Source organism: Protopterus annectens, chromosome 1.part0, assembly GCF_019279795.1.
Source record: "Protopterus annectens isolate FY-2018-M chromosome 1.part0, PAN1.0, whole genome shotgun sequence".
NCBI classification, from domain to species: domain Eukaryota; kingdom Metazoa; phylum Chordata; order Ceratodontiformes; family Protopteridae; genus Protopterus; species Protopterus annectens.
In genome coordinates, this window is record NC_056725.1 from 1,307,031,682 (window position 1) to 1,307,051,252 (window position 19,571).

Sequence of the window (19,571 nt, forward strand, 5' to 3'; positions counted from 1 at the left end):
AGAAATCTTCATGTTTCTTTATTAATGGAAGGAGAGCTATTTGTAGCAGTGATCTTCAGAATAAAGATTACTTCAAAAACTGCATCAGCAAGTACCACCAGCTGTCATGTAAGAGTTCAGACAGTACGGTCACAGACTGACAATATTTCAAAGTGCAACATGCATTAGTCATCCATTCCAATAGAAAATCATCACAATACCTGTAAATCTGTCTGTAAATTTAAAATTACATGGGGGGCATACTATACTTCTCTTTCAGTAAGACTAAATGTAAAACAAATACTTAGGATAATACACAGTCTACTTCCTTTTTTCATTCCCCTAAAAACAACAATCATTTAACGATAGATTAAAAAAAATCAAGATAAAGATTCAAGTGAGAAGAGTTTATCCTTACCTGTATAATGACCCTTGATTGTGACTGATACCACAAAGGAATCCCAAACAAACTCATGAGAGCTGTAAGTTCAATGGTCCCTATTCTGAGCAGCCGAGTGTTACACACTTGCACCTTTTAAGGGAAAATATATTTTCTCAAAGTTTCTGTGAACATATTCACAATGTCTTAAAGTAATCAATACTTCAGAATTGTCATCTCCAATTAAAAACTATCAGATTTACTACTTCAAAAATATGCTGGACAAGAATGCTTGATCAATTTTGCCTTGACCAGACAATACCAATTAAGATCATCATCATGACTAATCACTAATAGACACACACACTAGATCACACAAACACTCACACAGACACACACAGACACACACACAGACACACACACACAGACACACACACACACACAGACACACACAGACAGACACACACAGACAGACACACACAGACAGACACACACAGACAGACACACACAGACAGATTGGTACACACACAGACAGACACACAGACAGACACACAGACAGACAGACACACAGACAGACAGACACACAGACAGACACACAGACACACAGACAGACACACAGACAGACACACAGACAGACACACAGACAGACACAGACAGACACACAGACAGACACACAGACAGACACACAGACAGACACACAGACAGACACACAGACAGACACACAGACAGACACAACCAGCACCAAGGTAATAAACAAGATCTACATGCTAAACAGAACAAAACATATTTTCTAACCACATCAGAAGAGAAATGAAGAGAACCCTCCCTATGTCTTATGGCTAAGATTTATCCCATTTAATAACCAACATTTATCCTATTTAATAACCAACATTTGGCATCTTTTTACCAGAATCCCTGTGCATGGGGAAGGACAAGGATGACAAAGTTGCATGCCGTAATGTGTATGTTGACCACATGTTCTCACTTCTTCAGCATCCATTTATAAAAAAAGGGGGTTCCCCCCCTAAAAACCCTGGGTTTTTTAAAAAAGTTTTTCAAAAAGGGGAAGGGGGGCCCCTTTTGGGGGGGCCTAAGGAAGGGGAAAAAAGGGTGGACCCAACCCATGCTGTTAAAAAGGTTAAAGAGGGAAGGGGATTAAAAACCGGGTGGAAAAAAAAAAAAAAAAAAAAAAAAAAGGGGGGGGGGGGGGGGGGTTTTTGGGAAACCCAAAAAATTGGTGAAAAATTCCCGGGGGGAAGGGAATCTGGCACTGGGTCCAGATGCCACGGCTGCACCAAAAGGTGATGATGGAGGAACGGAACCAAACTTGTCGAGGCCAGTAAGGGGCAATGAGAATCAATTTGGCTCTCAAAGCGGTAGCTTTCTGGATCACCTGAGGATCAGGAGGAAATGGAGGGAAGGCATAAAGAGGTCCCTGGGGCCAATCCTGGGTCAGAGCGTCTCTGGGGGATGGCCTGATAGAGGGAAGCGGCCGAAGAAGTCTGGACATTTGCTGTTTTGGGGAGTAGCACAAAGATCGCAACATGGACGACCCCATTCCAGAAAAATCTCTTCCGCTATAGATTGCTTGAGACACCACTCGTGAGGCATGAGGATAGCTCTGCTCAATCTGTCCGCCACAATGTTGGTTTTCCCAGGGATATGCGTTGCTACCAGAAACCGGTGAGAGGAGATCGCCCATTGCCATAGTCTGGCGCTTCTCGACACAAGGGTAGGACTTGGTTCCGCCCTGTTTGTTGATATACCAAACTCCGGACATGTTGCCTGTGTGGACTGCAATTGTCCCGACGGGAAGAAAGTCGTTGAGGGCTTGCAACGTTAAAAGCACTGCTCTCATCTCCAGGACATTTATGTGCAGATGGTACTCGAACGGCTGCCACGTCCCATGAACCATCCTGCCCTGATAATGACCCCCACCCGATCAGGGAGGCATCCGTGGTGACAGTGGCTATCGGGGATGGGGTACAAAGTACCTGCCTTGGTGAACCTGAGGCGATGTGATCCACCAAGCAAGATGCTCTTTGCATGTCTGTGTCACCAGAATCTGGTGACGATTGAAGCTGCTGGTATGACCATTGTGTGAACAGCATCCACTGAAGAAGGCGCATGTAGAATCGAGCCAGGGAAGAAGAGTAATGGCCGCAGCCATGAGACCTAATACCTTTAGAACCATTCTGGCCTGTACTTTCTTGCTGGCCAGAATGATCCTGACATGACTCTGAATGTCTGAAACTCTTTGTTCTGTAAGGGTAGCTGACATCCGAACAGTGTTTAAGTTTGCGCCTATGAAGGTAATAGACTGGCAGGGCGATAAGGATGACTTTTCGGGTTGATTGAGATGCCCAAATGAGAACAAAGGTCTATTGTGTAATCCCTGGCTTGTATAAGCTGATGCCTGGTGGTGGCTGACAGGAGCCAGTCGTCGAGATAAGGAAACACCTGGAATCCTTGACGTCTCAGGTGAGCCGTGACCACTGCCATGCATTTGGTGAAGACTCTGGGGCTGTAGTGAGACCAAAGGGCAGGGCTCTGAACTGGAAATGACTGGACCCCAGCCGAAGCGGAGAAATCTCCTGGGCGTCTGTGAATTTTGATGTGATAGTACGCATCCTGAAGATCTATTGAGCACATCCAGTTGTCCTTCTGTAAGAAGGGCAGAATTGACTGAAGAGTGACCATTCGAATCTTGTCTTCCTGACAGACTTGTTGAGTCTGCTGAGATCCAATATCGGTCTCCAGTCTCCGTCTTTTGGGGACCAAAAAGAACCTTGAGTAGATTCCGGCTCTGAATGGTCTATTGTAACTGGCTGAATGGCTCTTTGCAGTAGTTTTGAGATTTCTGACTCTGCAATCTCCCTTAGACCGGTGGTACATCTGGAAGGGAACTTGAGGGGATGGGACTTTCCTCGAAAGGAATTATGTAACCCTTGGATATGATCGACTGTACCCATCTGTCTTGAGTGAGGAATGCCAGGCTTCTGGGTACAGTGATAATCTTCCCGACTGCCTCCAAGGAGGGACAGCCGGGCAACACCTCAGGGATGCTGAAAGGGCTTATCAGAGAGAGGCTCCCTGTTTCCCTGGTTCTTGGACCCCTCTGCCTCTAGAGCGTCTGTTGTTGTTACCCCTCTGCCTCTAGGGGTAAACTGACCACGTGAATCCGGGCGTGACTCCTTGGGATTTGGAACCACATTTTCCCACCTTTCTGTCCTTTGGGATAAGGTCTAGAAGGGGTGGAAAACGGACTCAACAGCAGAAAGAGTGTTGCCGTCGTGCACGGACCTGGTCAAGGTTTCCTTCACGTGAGGGGCAAACAAAGCTGACCCATCAAATGGAGAATTTGTGAAGGACGCCTTAAAGGGATCCGAAAATCACATAGCCGCATCCAGGCTTGGCGCCTAAGAGCCACACCTGTGCCTGCCGCTCTACTCGCTCCCTCCGCAGCATAACATATTAGCCGCATGGAGGAGTTTGCAATCGAATTGAGGGTTCCTAGCTGAAGCAATTTTTCTTGAGCCCCTGCAGCTGTAGGATCCTGAACTACTTCACCCAGCTCCTTAAGGATATCCCTCTGGAGTCTGGTGAAGTGACATAGGTAATTCAGCGAACGCATACCAAAGGTCGCTGAGGAAAACATCCGCCACGTATCTATCCATGGTCCTAGAGTCCTTATTAGAGGATGGACGGGCACGGAAGGATCTGCAAGTTCCTTTTGGTGGCAGCCACCACCATGGCATCAGCGGGGACACCCTTAGTAAGGAATTGTTTGTCACACGGGGCAGTGATAAATTTTGAAGGCCTCCTAGGGACTAGCTCTACAGAGTCAGGAGCTGCCCATGCCTTTCGTGCAATAACCTGCATAAGGGGTCGAAGGCGGAGACACCCAGGAGGTGGAGGGCCGAGATCCAAACACCTCTAGGTATACTGACTCATCCTCAGAGGGATTGTTGGTGGGCCAGTTTCCCCTCTGTTTCAGAAGTTCTAGGATGTCTGAGAAGGAGACATCCTCAGAGGGATCTAGGGGATCCTCTGACTCATCAAAGTCAGTATCCAGTGACAGACTCGGGGAGTCTACATGCTTCCTCTTACAAGTCCTCTTCCTAGGAGGATCTCCCGAAACATCAGGAGAATCCTCGGAAGAGGGGAAATTCACAATGGGGAAACCTGAGGCGGAGGACCTCTGGGGCCTGTAGCAAGAGAAGTGGCAGAGATGTCAACAGGTACTATAGAGGGAGGAGCTACGGGATCAGACTGCTGACTGATACCAGTGGCCAGTACACTCTTCATCACCTCGAATGCTCCCTCCCAGGCAGGTCCGAGAGAACCCGCTCCAAGAGCTAGGAACTCCAGGAACCACCGAAGGGAAGTCTCCGAGGCAGATGTCGGAGCCGAGCTCACCAAGGCCGAGGCTCCAAGGGAAGAGTGGGCTCGGACAAGGGTCCGATGCCACTCACCTCGGAGGAGACCATGGAAGCCCGACCACCGAATCCCTCTAAGGAAGGTCTCAAGAGGAGATAAGAGTAGAGGCTGAAGGAACAGAAGGGGTATCCGTCCTCCAGCCGTAGCAGTAACCATTCCGAAGACTCAACTCCAAGCTCTGGGGTAGAGTTGAAGGAGGAACTGTAACGGGTGTGGACCAACAGTCGCCTGTTGAGACGGACTGTGTAACATTTGGGCCAGTACCTGTGACTTAAGTAATCTACTGACCACTCTCTAGGTCATGATCTGACAGTCTGGATGACCTTGAAGATCGGCTCCGATGGCTCCGTTCGATAGAAGAGGTGGAGCCGGAGCCGAAAGTATCGGCTCCAAGGAAGGAGACCTCGACCTCTTCCTGGAATGAGCCATCGGAGCCGATACTATAGATCCTGTCGGAGCAGACTCGGAGCCGACAGGAAGCCTCGATGTATCGGCTCCAGCCGGAGCCGATACAGCCACCAGTAACGGTGTCGGAGCCGATCGAGCCGACACCGATGCCTGTGCCACATGGGTGTCGGAACCGATCGGAGCCGACAACGGTGGTCGATACAGATTCGGCACCGATAGCCATCGGTGCCGAAGGCTGTTAAGCCAGAATCGGCTCCAGCCGGAGCGATCTCGACTCGAACGAAAGTCGGAGCCGAGGCCGCAGGCTTAGACACAGAAGCCTGGGCCTTGGAATATTTAACTGATTTAGATGGAGCCGACTTAGCCGGAGAGCCCTCCGGCTTAGAAGGCCCCTATGATCAGTTTATTATCTTTCCTGCAGGACTCTCTGGCTGAAGGAATGACAAATAGCACAGGAGTCCTGCAGGTGAAGAGGCCCCAGGCAATACAGGCAAGAAGTGTGACCGTCTGTCAGAGACATCTTCTGACAGCACGAGTCACACTTCTTAAAACCTGAGACCCTCTCCTTTGACATGGTGCTTACAGAAACACACACACACACCAGTCAAAAAATTAACTTAAATAAAATACCAAAAGGTATTTCTATAAACAAACACACACACACCTAACAGGGAGGGAATGGGATGGGTTGACTAAAATAAATTAGAAAAGACAGGGATTTTCTGTCACAAAAAGTAAATAATTAACTAATAACTAATAATTAAAGGTTTTTTTAGAAAAAGGGGCTTAAATATTCAAAAAGTGAATCACTTACCAGGAGCTGGTAAAAGGAGGACCTCATGTTTAAGCGGCAAACGAGATCTGGGTACTTACCGCCTTGCATCATGGGATATGGGGCTGCCTCGAGCTGGTAAAAGTGACTCTCGAGCTTAGCAAGTGCCGAGTCGGAGCCGAGGGATCGGCTCCGAACCCATCAAGCAAGAATGAAGGCGAGATTGACAACTTAACATTGAAAAGATATTCATATGAAAAACAGCGAGGAATAAAGTTACTTATTAGAAATCTAAGTGAATGTCTGGGGAGCTTCATGCACAGGGAGGAGATCCTGAATGTGACCCAAATGACCTGGGAACAACTAACAATCCAAGAGCTGGAAGAGCCAAAAAGGAAGGGTGGAAATGGAAAGCAGATGTCAATGCACCCACCCTCAGGGAGGGGTGTAGTTTGGCTTGCCACTGCATAGGCACTCAAATTTACACTGGATGCAATGTGAGTATGCCGGCAGCAACTGGCCTGTTAGAGAAGAAAGAATGTTGCTCAGTGTACACTGCAGCCACAGTCCGTCAGGTGCAACAGCATGCATGTACGAGGAAGGCCAGTAGTGCAGGATGAGGAAGACATGATGTGAGGGGCAGGGGATTTGTGCTTACTAGGAAACCTGGTGGCTGCCTAGTTGAGAGCCTTTTGCAACAAGTTCCTACCTGCAGAGGAACAAAAGGGCTGATTACTCTAGAAAAGACCGACGGCTGGCAGGTAGGAGAGAGAAAAATGTGAACGACACCCATGAATGTCAACAAGCAGAAGAAATCTTCATGTTTCTTTATTAATGGAAGGAGAGCTATTTGTAGCAGTGATCTTCAGAATAAAGATTACTTCAAAAACTGCATCAGCAAGTACCACCAGCTGTCATGTAAGAGTTCAGACAGTACTGTCACAGACTGACAATATTTCAAAGTGCAACATGCATTAGTCATCCATTCCAATAGAAAATCATCACAATACCTGTAAATCTGTCTGTAAATTTAAAATTACATGGGGGGCATACTATACTTCTCTTTCAGTAAGACTAAATGTAAAACAAATACTTAGGATAATACACAGTCTACTTCCTTTTTTCATTCCCCTAAAAACAACAATCATTTAAAGATAGATTAAAAAAAATCAAGATAAAGATTCAAGTGAGAAGAGTTTATCCTTACCTGTATAATGACCCTTGGCGATTGTGACTGATACCACAAAGGAATCCCAAACAAACTCATGAGAGCTGTACCAGTTTCGTAGGTCTCTGAGCAGCGAGTGTTAAGCACACTTGCACCTTTTTAAGGGAAAAAATATATTTTCTCAAAGTTTCTGTGAACATATTCACAATGTCTTAAAGTAATCAATACTTCAGAATTGTCATCTCCAATTAAAAACTATCAGATTTACTACTTCAAAAATATGCTGACAAGAATGCTTGATCAATTTTGCCTTGGACACACACAGACACACACAGACACACACAGACACACACAGACACACACAGACACACACAGACACACACAGACACACACAGACACACACAGACACACACAGACACACACAGACACACACAGACACACACAGACACACAGACACAACCAGCACCAAGGTAATAAACAAGATCTACATGCTAAACAGAACAAAACATATTTTCTAACCACATCAGAAGAGAAATGAAGAGAACCCCCCCTATGTCTTATGGCTAAGATTTATCCCATTTAATAACCAACATTTATCCTATTTAATAACCAACATTTGGCATCTTTTTACCAGAATCCCCTGTGCATGGGGAAGGACAAGTGATGACAAAGTTGCATGCTGCAATGTATGTTGACCACATGTTCTCATCTTCAGCATCCATTTGTTCACTCCCTTCCATTATTAAGCACCTATCTGCAAATCAAGAATACCAACGTTCCATGTGATAAACAGGTACATACCAGTCTTACAGAGAAATCAAACAGGCTTGGCTGGATGGAAATACCACCCATACTAAACGGGAGAGTGAGCTAATATTTCTGATCCATCAAGGATGCTCTCCTTCACAGCTCAACTGTAAAGTTAGAACGTATCTGCTACATCTTACACTGACAGCTCATTACGTGATGGGCACTACAGTTGGGCTTAATTCCAAACAGGAGTCAATGAAGCATTTCACCGCTAGATAAAAGACTTGCTACTTGGAACACCTAACCAGATGGTCTAAAAGTGTGGCAAAAGAAAGGAAGTTTGCCTAGGTAGACAGAAAGAGTCCCAAAAGGCCACAGAAACCAATATTACCATTAGTAGACCAAGAAAGCCCTGGAAGGAAGCCTGGCCTTCCCATCTCTTGTCCACTGCAAAGAATCAGGAGGCAGCAAACATCTGAGGGACAGACTTTTGCATTAACTGACATGGCTAACAGTGAAACACTATACAGTGACACAACTTTGGTTGGGAGGGAAAATATAGTTTAACTAAACTTACCACTGCAGTAGATGTTGGAATGATCACTGTTGCAGTAGACTAAGCTACATGAGTTATATCCTGTATAGGGTGTAACAGCTGGCCCGCTTGCAAAGCTTCAAGGCACCTTTTACTCGCTCAAACAGTAGACAGGTGTGGACACCAGGCCCTTAAGAGCTTTCAAGGCAACCGAAAGGAGGCTTAAGTCCTGAGAGGACATTGCTAGAAAAAAACAAAAAATAAATGTCCACACCTTGGCATAAAAATAAATAAAGGGCAAATGGAGGGAATGAGTGCCTACAGCAACAGTGATCATTTGTACATTTACTGTTACGGTAAATTTACTTACACAGCAGTACTATGTTCTTTATACTTCATACTGCTGCAGTAGGCTTACAATAACTTAACTGGAAGGAGAAGGGTCCAGTACCCCCTAGAGAATGGTCCTAGCAAAGCCTGACCTAGGGCTGGAGGACTGCAGCTTGGAGTGTTTTGCAGAAGTATATACAGAGGACCAACTTGCTGCTTTTAGAACACTTCTAGAGTTACCCCTTTCCAAAAAGCCATAGATAAAAACAAGGCCCTGGTAGAATGCGCTTTGACCCCACTTGGAATAGTTTTGTTATGGTGGCACTAACAAAAGGTAATAGCTTTGACACGTTGTCCCTTCTTACCTTCACAAGAACTAAACTGACTGGAAGTTCTGAAAGATTTTGATCGGTCAAAATAGTAACCGAGTTATCTGTGCACATCCAAAGTATGAAAGTTCATAGGTTCATAGGAGATTACTAGGCTATAGGCATAAGGGCCCTTACAAGCCTAGCCAAGATAAGCTGATTTTGCCCAATATATACCCCCTGGGGACAAGAGAATGGCATGGATTTGTGCTGCCCCATCCATAAGGGACATAGGCACTACCCCCCCCCCCAGGTGTGAATTTGCGATTTCCCATACATTGATCCAAACTGCATTTGAAGAGGGCCACAGAAGGGGTTTGCTAATGTGAATAGGAGGCCTCTTCCAAAGAAAGGGCAATCCCTGAGAAGCATTATCTGTCTGTCCAGCATGTTTTGTTTGAATCACTAAGTTTAGATACCTAGATCGGGTGACCTTCATGCTGTTTGACTTGTGGATTTGTAGCACCTCCATCAGAGCTGGATTTGTGAGTGCCTTGTAGGTCAGACACAGGTCACCCCTTACAAGTCGGTAAGAGACAGAGGGATAGGGCTTTCAGTCTGTCCGCATTGTTCATTTTGTTTACACCCTGTATTTTCTTTGTGAGGAATCTCTGAGGTCGCTCCAGCTGCTCAAAGTGCATAGTCAAATACATGCCAAATGGCACACTGTACTCTATTGGTCTAATGTGGGCAGAGTACAGCAGGACTATATGAGGGAGTATCCTTTCTCCCTCATTTTGGAATTCAGGAAGAACACAGGGAGATAGATAGTTTGGACAGTCAGATTGGGTTGGAGCCCATTTTCAGCAGAGGCCGGGAGAAAAAAGAGCTCCAAAGTAGTACAAAACAGTTTAGGAACAATAATTTTACAATCTTCAAAAAACAATACAAAAAATCTGTAATTTAAATAATTATACCAAATTAGACAACATGAAAAAAATAAGTTATGTACTCATCATAACGTTCCATCTGAGTAGTTAGACTTCATTTGTCATCAACCTGTGGGTTTCGGATCAGACATGGATCCAAGCCGGCAGCTTTCCAAGTGGAGATCCAAGCTCCTCCCCCTTACCCATACTACACTGCAACCTCCTTCCAACCCTCAGATCGAGTTTGCCACCCACAACATGACACACACCAACCCAAAAGACATAACCTGATCTGATCAGACAGAATAAGCTTACAATACCCAGTAAGTCTTAGCTCAAGGACTATCGCAAACCAGTAATGTCAGGGGGAAGGAGTGAGGGAAGGTTGAAGACAAATGAAGTCTAACTACTCAGATGGAATGTTATGGTGAGTACATAACTTCTTTATCTGAAGTAGTTAACTTCATTTGCTCATCAACCTGTGGGACAGAGTCCCCAGCTACCAAAAGACCTTGGGAGGCCCTTATGGAAGGATATTCCGGAGCACTGCAGAACCAAAAGAAGCCCTTCCTCTAGACACCATGTCCAGCTTATAACGAGTAATAAAAGTCTGAGAGGAAGCCCAGGTAGCCGCTGAACAAATGTTACCCAGAGAAACTCTGGACCAGAAAGCAGCAGAAGTAGCCATAGAACGAGTAGAATGAGCATGAACCCTGTCTGGTTCTGGCAGTCCATGATCCTTGTACACCTGCAGGATACAAAGTGAAATCCATCTAGCAAGAATCACCTTCGAAACTGGTTTCCCCAAAAAGGGCTTGGCAAAGGAAACAAATAACTGATCAGACTTACAAAAGGGTTTAGCCCTATGTAAATAGAAGTGTAACGTCTCTGGACATCCAGCAAATGAAGTTTGTATTCCCCTTCGTTTTGAAAATTAGGGAATAATACTGGGAGATTAATAGACTGATATTTGACTCTGTAGCAACTTTAGGGAGGAAAGAAGGATGTGTGCTTAGAGAAAGCCTATCCTTATGAAAAATTAAGCATGGGGGTTTTATACACAAGGCTTGAAATTCGGACGCTCTCCTACCCGAGGTGATAGCCACCAGGAAGGCTGTCTTCTACGACAAAAAATTTAAATCAACTGACGCTGCGGGTTCGAACGGAGGCACAACTAAGGCCTGAAGAACCAAGGTCAAATCCCATAGAGGGAAAGGATGCTTAATCGGAGGTCTCAGCAAAAAGGTGCCTTTGATGAAAGTCTTACAAATCCTAGAAGCAGCTAGTGAGCCTGAATTTTCTCCATGAAAATGGGATATAGCCGCCAGCTGGACCTTAACAGTGGAAGAGCTGACCCCTGCTGGAAAATCTGAGACAGAAATTCTAATACCGCTGGAAATGGGGCAGTAAACAGATCCAAATCTCTCGGAGAAGCCCAGATGGAAAAACACTTCCACCTGAAAGGTGTATCGTAGTAAATGGAAGACTTGTGCGCTTCCACCAGAATGGACTTAACAGGAGAAGAGAGTCCGGGAGTTCTGGCAATTAGTGGAACTGGAGCAACCAAGCAGTAAAGCTTGAAGCTGTCTAGAATCGGAGGAGGAATTCCGGATGGATGACAAATGAGATCCATAATGGGATCCAATATCCAGGGTGGAGCTACTAGATGAGACCGTAGACAAGGGAACCAAACCTGACGAGGCCAGAATGGGGCTATGAGGATAATCCTGCTCCCCAACCGACGAGCTTTCTGCAAGAATTTTATTATTAGAGGTAGCGGGGGATAAGCATAAAGAAGACCAGGTGGCCAAGCATGGACAAGAGAGTCTCAGGAGGGTCGGTCCCCCCCCCCCCCGAGGGGGAATCAAAGCGAAAAATTCACTGCACTTCGCGTTGAACGGCAATGCGAAGAGATCACAGCAAGGCTGACCTCACTTGAGGAAGATCTGTTCTGCTACACAAGGGTTCAGAGACCACTCTTAGGGTAAAAGGATAGTCCCGCTCAGTTTGTCCGCCAAAATGTTGGACTGACCCAGAATGTGCGTTGCTATCAGAAAAAGATTGGTCGAAATCGCCCATTCCCACACTCTCATGGCCTCTCGACAAAGCAGGTAGGACCTGGTTCCCCCATTTGTTGATATGCCAGACCACAGACATGTTGTCTGACTGAATTGCAATTGTTCCCAGAGGAAGAGAAACATGAAGGGCCTGCAACGCCAGAAGGAACACCCTCATCAATAGAACATGATATGCAGAATGGTCTCGTTCAGGGACCACACGCCTCGGACAGTCCTGCTTGAACAGTGCCCCCCCCACCCTAGACGGGAGGCATCTGTGGCTACCGTGGCTTGGGGCGCGGCCGCAATAAAAGGGCGTCCTTCCTGAAGATCCTGGGATTGAAGCAACCAGATGAGGGAAGTCTTGCACACCTTGCTTAGAGGAATCGGGTAACTTAAGGGCTGGTGTAACATAGACCACTGAACTTGTAACGCCCACTGTAACACTCGTGTGTAGACAAGCACAAGGAACCAGATTTACAGCTGCTGCCGTAAACCCTAAGGCCCTCAGAAAGTACAGTTTTGTACCTACCATAAATGTAGATGTTCGAAGATCCACATTGCCGCAGTCCTAACACTTGGGTAGTCCGCTGTCCCAGTCGGCCCGAATACCAAAGTATATGGCTGACGTCGGTCAAGGCGCATTAGTCTGACGTCAGGACGTCAGGGTACAAATGCGCATGACCGACGTCATATCCTCAGTCTTTTCTTGCCCCAGATGTCAGAAGACCCTAAAAAGATAAGGCCAAAACCAAAAAACACCAAACACTCCTGCACCAAATATATATACAATATATACAAATTTACAAAGTATAACCCCACCCACACAACCACCCCTAAACACAGAGGGGAAGGAGGAGGGTAAATTGGACTGCAGCAATGTGGATCTTGAACATCTACATTTATGGTAGGTACAAAACTGTACTATGTTCTTCATTCCACATTGCTGCAGTCCTAACACTTGGGTAGAATCCCAAAGCAGAGGTAAGGGAGGCTGGCAAATCATAAAGAAGCAGGAGCTGTCAACATGCCCTGCAAAATAGCCGTGGCAAAACCAGCCCTAGATTTAGAGTAAAGAGGAAGGTGGTAATGCTTAGAGAAAGTATGCACTGAACTCCAAGTAGCTGCCTCCAAAATATCCTTAGTTGCCACCCCTTAGAAATGCTGTTGAAGTGGCAGTAGCCCTAGTGGAATGAGGCCTAATCCCAGCTGGAATCTCCTTGCCATGATGGGAATAACAAAATGCAATGCAAAACCCAATCCACTTAGAAATAGTTTGTTTTGACACAGGCTTGCCCTGAGAACTCAAAGCAAAAGAAACAAACAACTGCTGAGACTGCCTAAAATCCTTAGTCCTGCTTAAATAATAACGCAACTGCCTGTGTACATCTAAAGTGTGCAAAATCTTTTCCCTTATTTTGGGGATCTGCATAAAAAGTAGGCAAATGAATAGTTTGGTTTAAAGCCACACTAGAAACCACCTTAGGCATAAAGGAAGGATTAGTACGTAATGATACCCTATCCTTATGGAAAATCATAAAAGGCTCAACCGCCATAAGGGCCTGCAATTCAGAAACCCTTCTTGCAGAAGTAATGGCCAGCAAAAAAGCAGTCTTCCATGACAAGTATTTCAATTCAGCAGTAGCCGCAGGCTCAAAAGGTTGTAGAGTAAGTTTCTCCAACACAAAATTGAGATCCCAAGCAGGAGTAGGAGCTCTACGTGGGGGTCTTATATTCTTTGCCCCTCTAAGAAATTGCTTGAACAAAGGATGAGAAAACAATGGTGGGTCACAATCATAGTGAGCTGAAATTGCTGCAGCATGAATCTTTATGGAAGAGAAAGACAAACCTTTGTCCAATAACTCAGTAAGATATTGAAGAGCCACACTCAAATTAGGCTCAGAAACCTCCAAATTCTTCGCTGCACTCCAAAATAAAAATCTCTTCCATTTTTCTGCGTACACTTTTCTTGTACTAGGTCTTCTGGCTTCCATAATCACATTCAAAACTTGTTGAGGAAGTTGAGACCTGCTATGTTTCAAAACAGAATATGCCAGGCCGTTAGATGAAGAGAGTGAAGCTTGACATTGAGTAGATGACCATCCCTCTGAGACAATAGGTGTGGAATCAAAGGTAAAGGCCATGGAGGCTTCCTTACCAGACTCCTTAGTAATGGGTACCAGTGTTGCCGAGGCCAATCTGGAGCTATTAAAATCATCCTTGGCTTGTCTTGTCTGACCTTTAGGAGTAACTTTGGAAGAAGAGGCAGAGGTGGAAAGGCATACACATGAAGATTTTTCCAACTGAAAGAAAGAGCATCCACCTTCCAAGCTGTGTGATGAAACCTTTTCGTGCAAAACTTTGGCAGCTGGTGGTTTAGTGGAGAAGCGAACAGATCTATGTCTGGAGTTCCCCATGACACTGTCAATTTCTGAAATACATGAAGATCCAGTTTCCACTCGTGGGGATCCATGATTTGCCTGCTTAACACATCTGCTAAGGAGTTCTGTGCTCCGGCAGAAACCTTGCCTGAAGAGTTAGTTGCAAGCTGAGCGCAGTCTCCCATAAAATCATTGCTTGCCTGCATAGAGGGTAAGAATGTGTTCCCCTTGTTTGTTGATGTACCACATGACAGTTGTGTTGTCTGTTAGAATCAACACCTGCCCTGGAAGAAGTAACTCCTTGAAAGCCATTAATGCAAACTGGACTGCTAACATCTCCTTCATGTTGATATGTAGATGCTGTAGTCTGGCAGGCCACTTGTCTTGTACCCACTTTCCATTCAGATGAGCTCCCCAAGCTATGTCTGAGGCATCTGTCGTAAGAATCTGACTCGCCTCTGGCCGGGTCACAGAGAGTCCCTTGTTTAGGTGACATTCCTGAGCCCACCACAAAATTCCTTTTGAATGCAAGGTATTATTTGAATGACAGTGTCCAAATCCTGGCAGTGCTGTGTCCATACATTTTTGAGATACCATTGCAGCTTCCTCATATGCAGTTTGGCATTGGGAAGCACGAGAATACAAGATGCCATGAACCCTAAGGCTTGAAGGACTGTCCTTGCAGTCAGCCCGGACTGAAGAGATAGATGATGGAAGTAAAGGGAAAGATTCTTTTGTTTGTCCGGGGTTAAAAAGGCCATCTGGGTTGCTGTATTCAGTCTCACACCCAGAAAGCACATGTCTTGAGAGGGTACTAGACTGGACTTTATTTCGTTCACAGAATACCCCAGGCATCTTAGCACTGCTATCACATATTCCAAATGCTGTAGAAGGTCTTCCTTTTCTTGAGCCAGAATCAGGCAGTCGTCCAAGTAAGGATAGATTTGTATTCCTTTTAGCCTGAAGTAAGCTATCACTGGAGCCAGAACCTTTGTGAATACTCTGGGCAGTAGATAAGCCAAAGGGCAATGCAGAGAACTGATAATGGGAATTCCCAGCTCGAAACGCAGATACTTCCTGCAACTTAGTCTGATAGGTACATGAAGGTAAGCCTCCTTGAGATCTAAAGTTACCATCCAGTGATCTTTGCCCAGCAGAGGTAAAAGCTGTTGTAACGTCAACATTTTGAACTTGGGAATGTCCAGATAAGTGTTGAGGATAGATAAATCCAAAATTGGTCTCCACGTGTTCCCCTTCTTTGGTACTAGGAACAGGCGAGAATAAAATCCTAGGCCTCTTTCTGGCACAGGAACCGGCTGAATGGCCCCTATTTGGAGTAACAGAGAAATTTGCTTGTGAGCCTCTTTTCTTTATAGCGGAGGAATGTCTGGCATGCCTTTGAAAGGAGGCAAGGTATGGAAATAAAACCTGTAACCGTGGCGAATGATATCCAATACCCATTTGTCTTGGGTAATTAAATTCCAATTTTCTTTGAAAAGTGCCAGCCTTCCTCCCAAAGGTGCTGCCAGACGAGAAAGCACTGGCAGCTGAAAAGGCAGGTCATTGGGTCTGCTTACGAAAGGACTGACCCCTGCCCTCACCAGAAGACTGAGCAGGTGAACTCCCTGTTCTAGGCCTAAAAGAACCTTGAGCTCTGCCCCTACCACGTCTAGACCTACCCCTAGACTGGGAATCATAAGCAGGATATGTCCACCCCTTAGTAGGCCAATTTCTACTAAACTTCGGAGGCTGAACCTGCAAAAAATCTTTAACAGTCTGCATAGACTTAGCCTTGTCCTCCATTTTCTTTAAAACTGCTTCCACAGGCGAACCAAACAACACGTCAGACTGTAATGGAGCATCCAAAATCCTTGTCTTAACATGCTCAGCTAACTTCTGATCCCTCAGTCAGGCGTGCCTACGAAGAACAGAACCAGTGGCAGCCACCCTCGAAGAGGCCTGCACAGCATCAAAACCGCATTGCAAGGAATGCTTACCCACCTGTTCAGACACATGAACTAAATCTTGCAACTCTTTACACTCAATACCTTCCGCCAGAGCATCTACCTTAGACTTCAATTGTGAAAGGAGATAATTTTGATATTTTAACATGTGGAACTGGCAATTCAAAGCCCTCATGGCTAAAGTGGAAGAAGTATACACCTTCTTTCCCCATCTATCCAAAGCCCTTGCCTCTTTATCAGGAGGAACAGGATTTTTAACAACAGAAGCCTTAACACCTTTAGGCCCCTGAGAAACAGTTTCTGGGTCTGCCCTAGGATTCTTAAAAAGATACTTATGAGCTTCAGGCACCCTATAATACCTGTCTGGTTTAACTGGGGCAGGAGGCAAAGAATCAGGGTTCAGGAAGCCTCTGCAAAACATCTTCCACCACATCCAGAACAGGAGGTATAGCTAAAGGCCTATGCTGGGGTAAAACAAAAATTCCCTAAGCCTCTTCCTGGAATCAGAGAAATCTTGACCTTCCCATTTAAAATGCTCCCTCATGGAATGAAGAGTCTCTGAAAAGAAAAATCCTCAGGAGGAGAAGCAAGGAGTAGAATCATCCACATCAGAATCAGAATAAGGAGGAAACTCCTGCAAGTCTTCAGCCGAAGACTCAGAAGCCTCCGAACACTGCTCAAAACTCTCAAGCTCAGGTTCCACCCTAGGCCTCATCAGGAGGGGGCATAGAACCTCTAATCATAGTAATCAAATCTTCTGCCATTTTAAGCATATGTTTCTTAGGCAAAGATCCTGAAGAACTAGGAGAGACCCCCACTGAAGCTAAACCTGGCCTGCCTCTCAAAGAAGCCTTGGAAACAGAAGGGGAGGGCCTAACCACCTTAGGAAGAGAGAGGATAACAGCCACCTGAGAAGCCCCTTCAGCCTGGCCTACCTCCTGAGAGGACACATCTTGTAACAGTAAAGTCTCTCCCTGAGACTCCAAAGAAACTTCAGGCAGAACCACCGGCTCCACTGAGCCTTCTAAAGAACCGACGTCCGGGACTGACGGTTCTTCCAACCTAGGCTTTGCTGCTTTGTCCTTGCGCTTTCTGGACGAAGCGGGCGTCGGAGTATCCGACTGCATTTTATAATTACAACGCTTCCCAAAAACTAACCTGGCACAGTCTAATCTTCTCTTTATAGTGCGTTTGTTAAATCTAGCACAAGAGCGACAGCCAACAACGTCGTGCTCAGGCCCTAAACAAGGAATACACAAAGTATGGTAATCCCTATGAGGTATCTGTTTCCCACAAGAAATACAGTTATTCACTTTTTCTGACATCCGGTTAAATACTGAGGCAAGAAAAAACCAAAATATTCCCCAACGGGGTACTTAGCCAACTTTGATTCGGTCTGAAACTCCGACTTCAGAAAATTTCAGAACGCCAACCTGCACTCGCAAAACTGCTTCTGCATCGGACCATGTGGCAAAAAAGACTGAGGATATGACGTCGGTCATGCGCATTTGTACCCTGACGCCCTGACGTCAGACTAATGCGCCTTGACCGACGTCAGCCATATACTTTGGTATTCGGGCCGACTGGGACAGCGGACTACCCAAGTGTTAGGACTGCAGCAATGTGGAATGAAGAACATCTAGTTCTGCTGGTGGTGAAGATGTCTGAAGAAGTGCCAATACATGAAGGGTCAGGTTCCGAAGTCTGTCTGGAGTCAAAAATACCTTGGCCTGGAGAGAATCTATTCTTGCCCCTATGAAGTCCAGAATCTGAACGGGTTGAAGAGAGGACTTTGCATTGTTTATCGTGACATGCAGTAAATTTGACAGCTGAAAGAAAATTTCTGGCTTGAACAATTAAATGCCCAGAGGGGGTGGTGAAAAGCCAATAGTCCAGGTACGGAAAGACCCGAATGCCCTGAAGTCTCAGGTGGGCCGCTACAACTGCCATGACCTTGGTAAACACCCTGGGGGCTGTGGTGAGACCGAAGGGTAGGACCCTGAACTGGTAGTGATTGGCTCCATGCCGAAAACAGAGAAACCTCCTGGATCGTCTGGCCATCATGATGTGGTAGTACGCATCCTTGAGGTCTCCACAGCACATCCAGTTTTCCTCCTGCAAGAACGGCAGGATGGATTGTAAGATGACCATCCAAAAAGTACAGTTGTGTACACTTACCATAAATGTAGATGTTAAGTGTCTTCACTGTTGCAGTCATCATTGTAGGGTTCTTCCTGCCGGCAGGCAGTCCTCGGTCGGCCAGAATCCCAAAGTCTGGGTACGGTGTCGGCTGTTCAGTCATGCTCCCTGACGGCAGAGCGCTAGGAGTACAAAGCTGCCAGCAGACGCCATGTTCTCCAGTTTTTCTTGCCCCAGATGTCAGGTGGCCAAAAAAAAAAAAAAGAAGGCCAATAGTAAAACAAAAAAGTAACATACAACAAACCCCATACCCTAAAGCAAATACAGCTCAGAAGAAGGGTGAAGTAGGAAACCACACAGTAATGAAAGTATGAGAGGGGACAGGAGGGAGGGTAACCCAGACTTCAACAGTGAAGACACTCGAACATCTACATTTATGGTAAGTGTACACAAATGTACTATGTTCATCGTGTTTCACTGTTGCAGTCATCACTGTAGGGTTGAATCCCAAAGCTGAGATAAAGGGTGGTGGTTACAGAGTAGAAGGGGCGGCTAGAAGGCCCTGCAAGACTGCAGAAGCAAAGCCTGCCCTAGACTTAGAGTAAAGAGGGAGATTATAGTGCTTAGAGAAAGTATGCACTGAACTCCAAGTTGCAGCTTTCAAAATATCTTTGGTAGGTACTCCCCTGAGAAAGGCAGCTGAAGTAGCAGCAGCTCTGGTAGAGTGAGTCCTAATCTTTCCTGGGATTTGCTTTCCATGATGAGAGTAACAAAATCTAATTCCATGAGCAATCCATTTAGAAATGGTCTGTTTTGAAATAGCTTTGCCTTGGGAATTTGTTGCATAAGAAACAAACAGTTGCTCTGTTTTCCTGATATCCTTGGTTCTGTCCAGGTAAAAACAAAGTTGTCTGTGTACATCCAAGGAATGCAAGATCCTTTCCCCCTTATTTTGTGGATTAGTGAAAAAAGTTGGCAGGTGAATAGTTTGATTTAAAGCCACTTTGGAAACCACTTTAAGCATGAAAGTAG

At 45.7% G+C, this 19,571-nt stretch overlaps 1 protein-coding gene across 1 annotated transcript in view; it reads right to left on the reverse strand.

Moving 5' to 3' along the window:
• The window catches only part of LOC122801558 (SUN domain-containing protein 2-like), a 500,184-nt gene that overhangs the window by 92,279 nt on the left and 388,334 nt on the right, over positions 1–19,571 (reverse strand). The window contains exon 7 of the mRNA XM_044071033.1: positions 7,186–7,301. Coding sequence (XP_043926968.1) covers positions 7,186–7,301 — 116 coding nt within the window. The remainder of the gene's footprint in view (positions 1–7,185; positions 7,302–19,571) is intronic.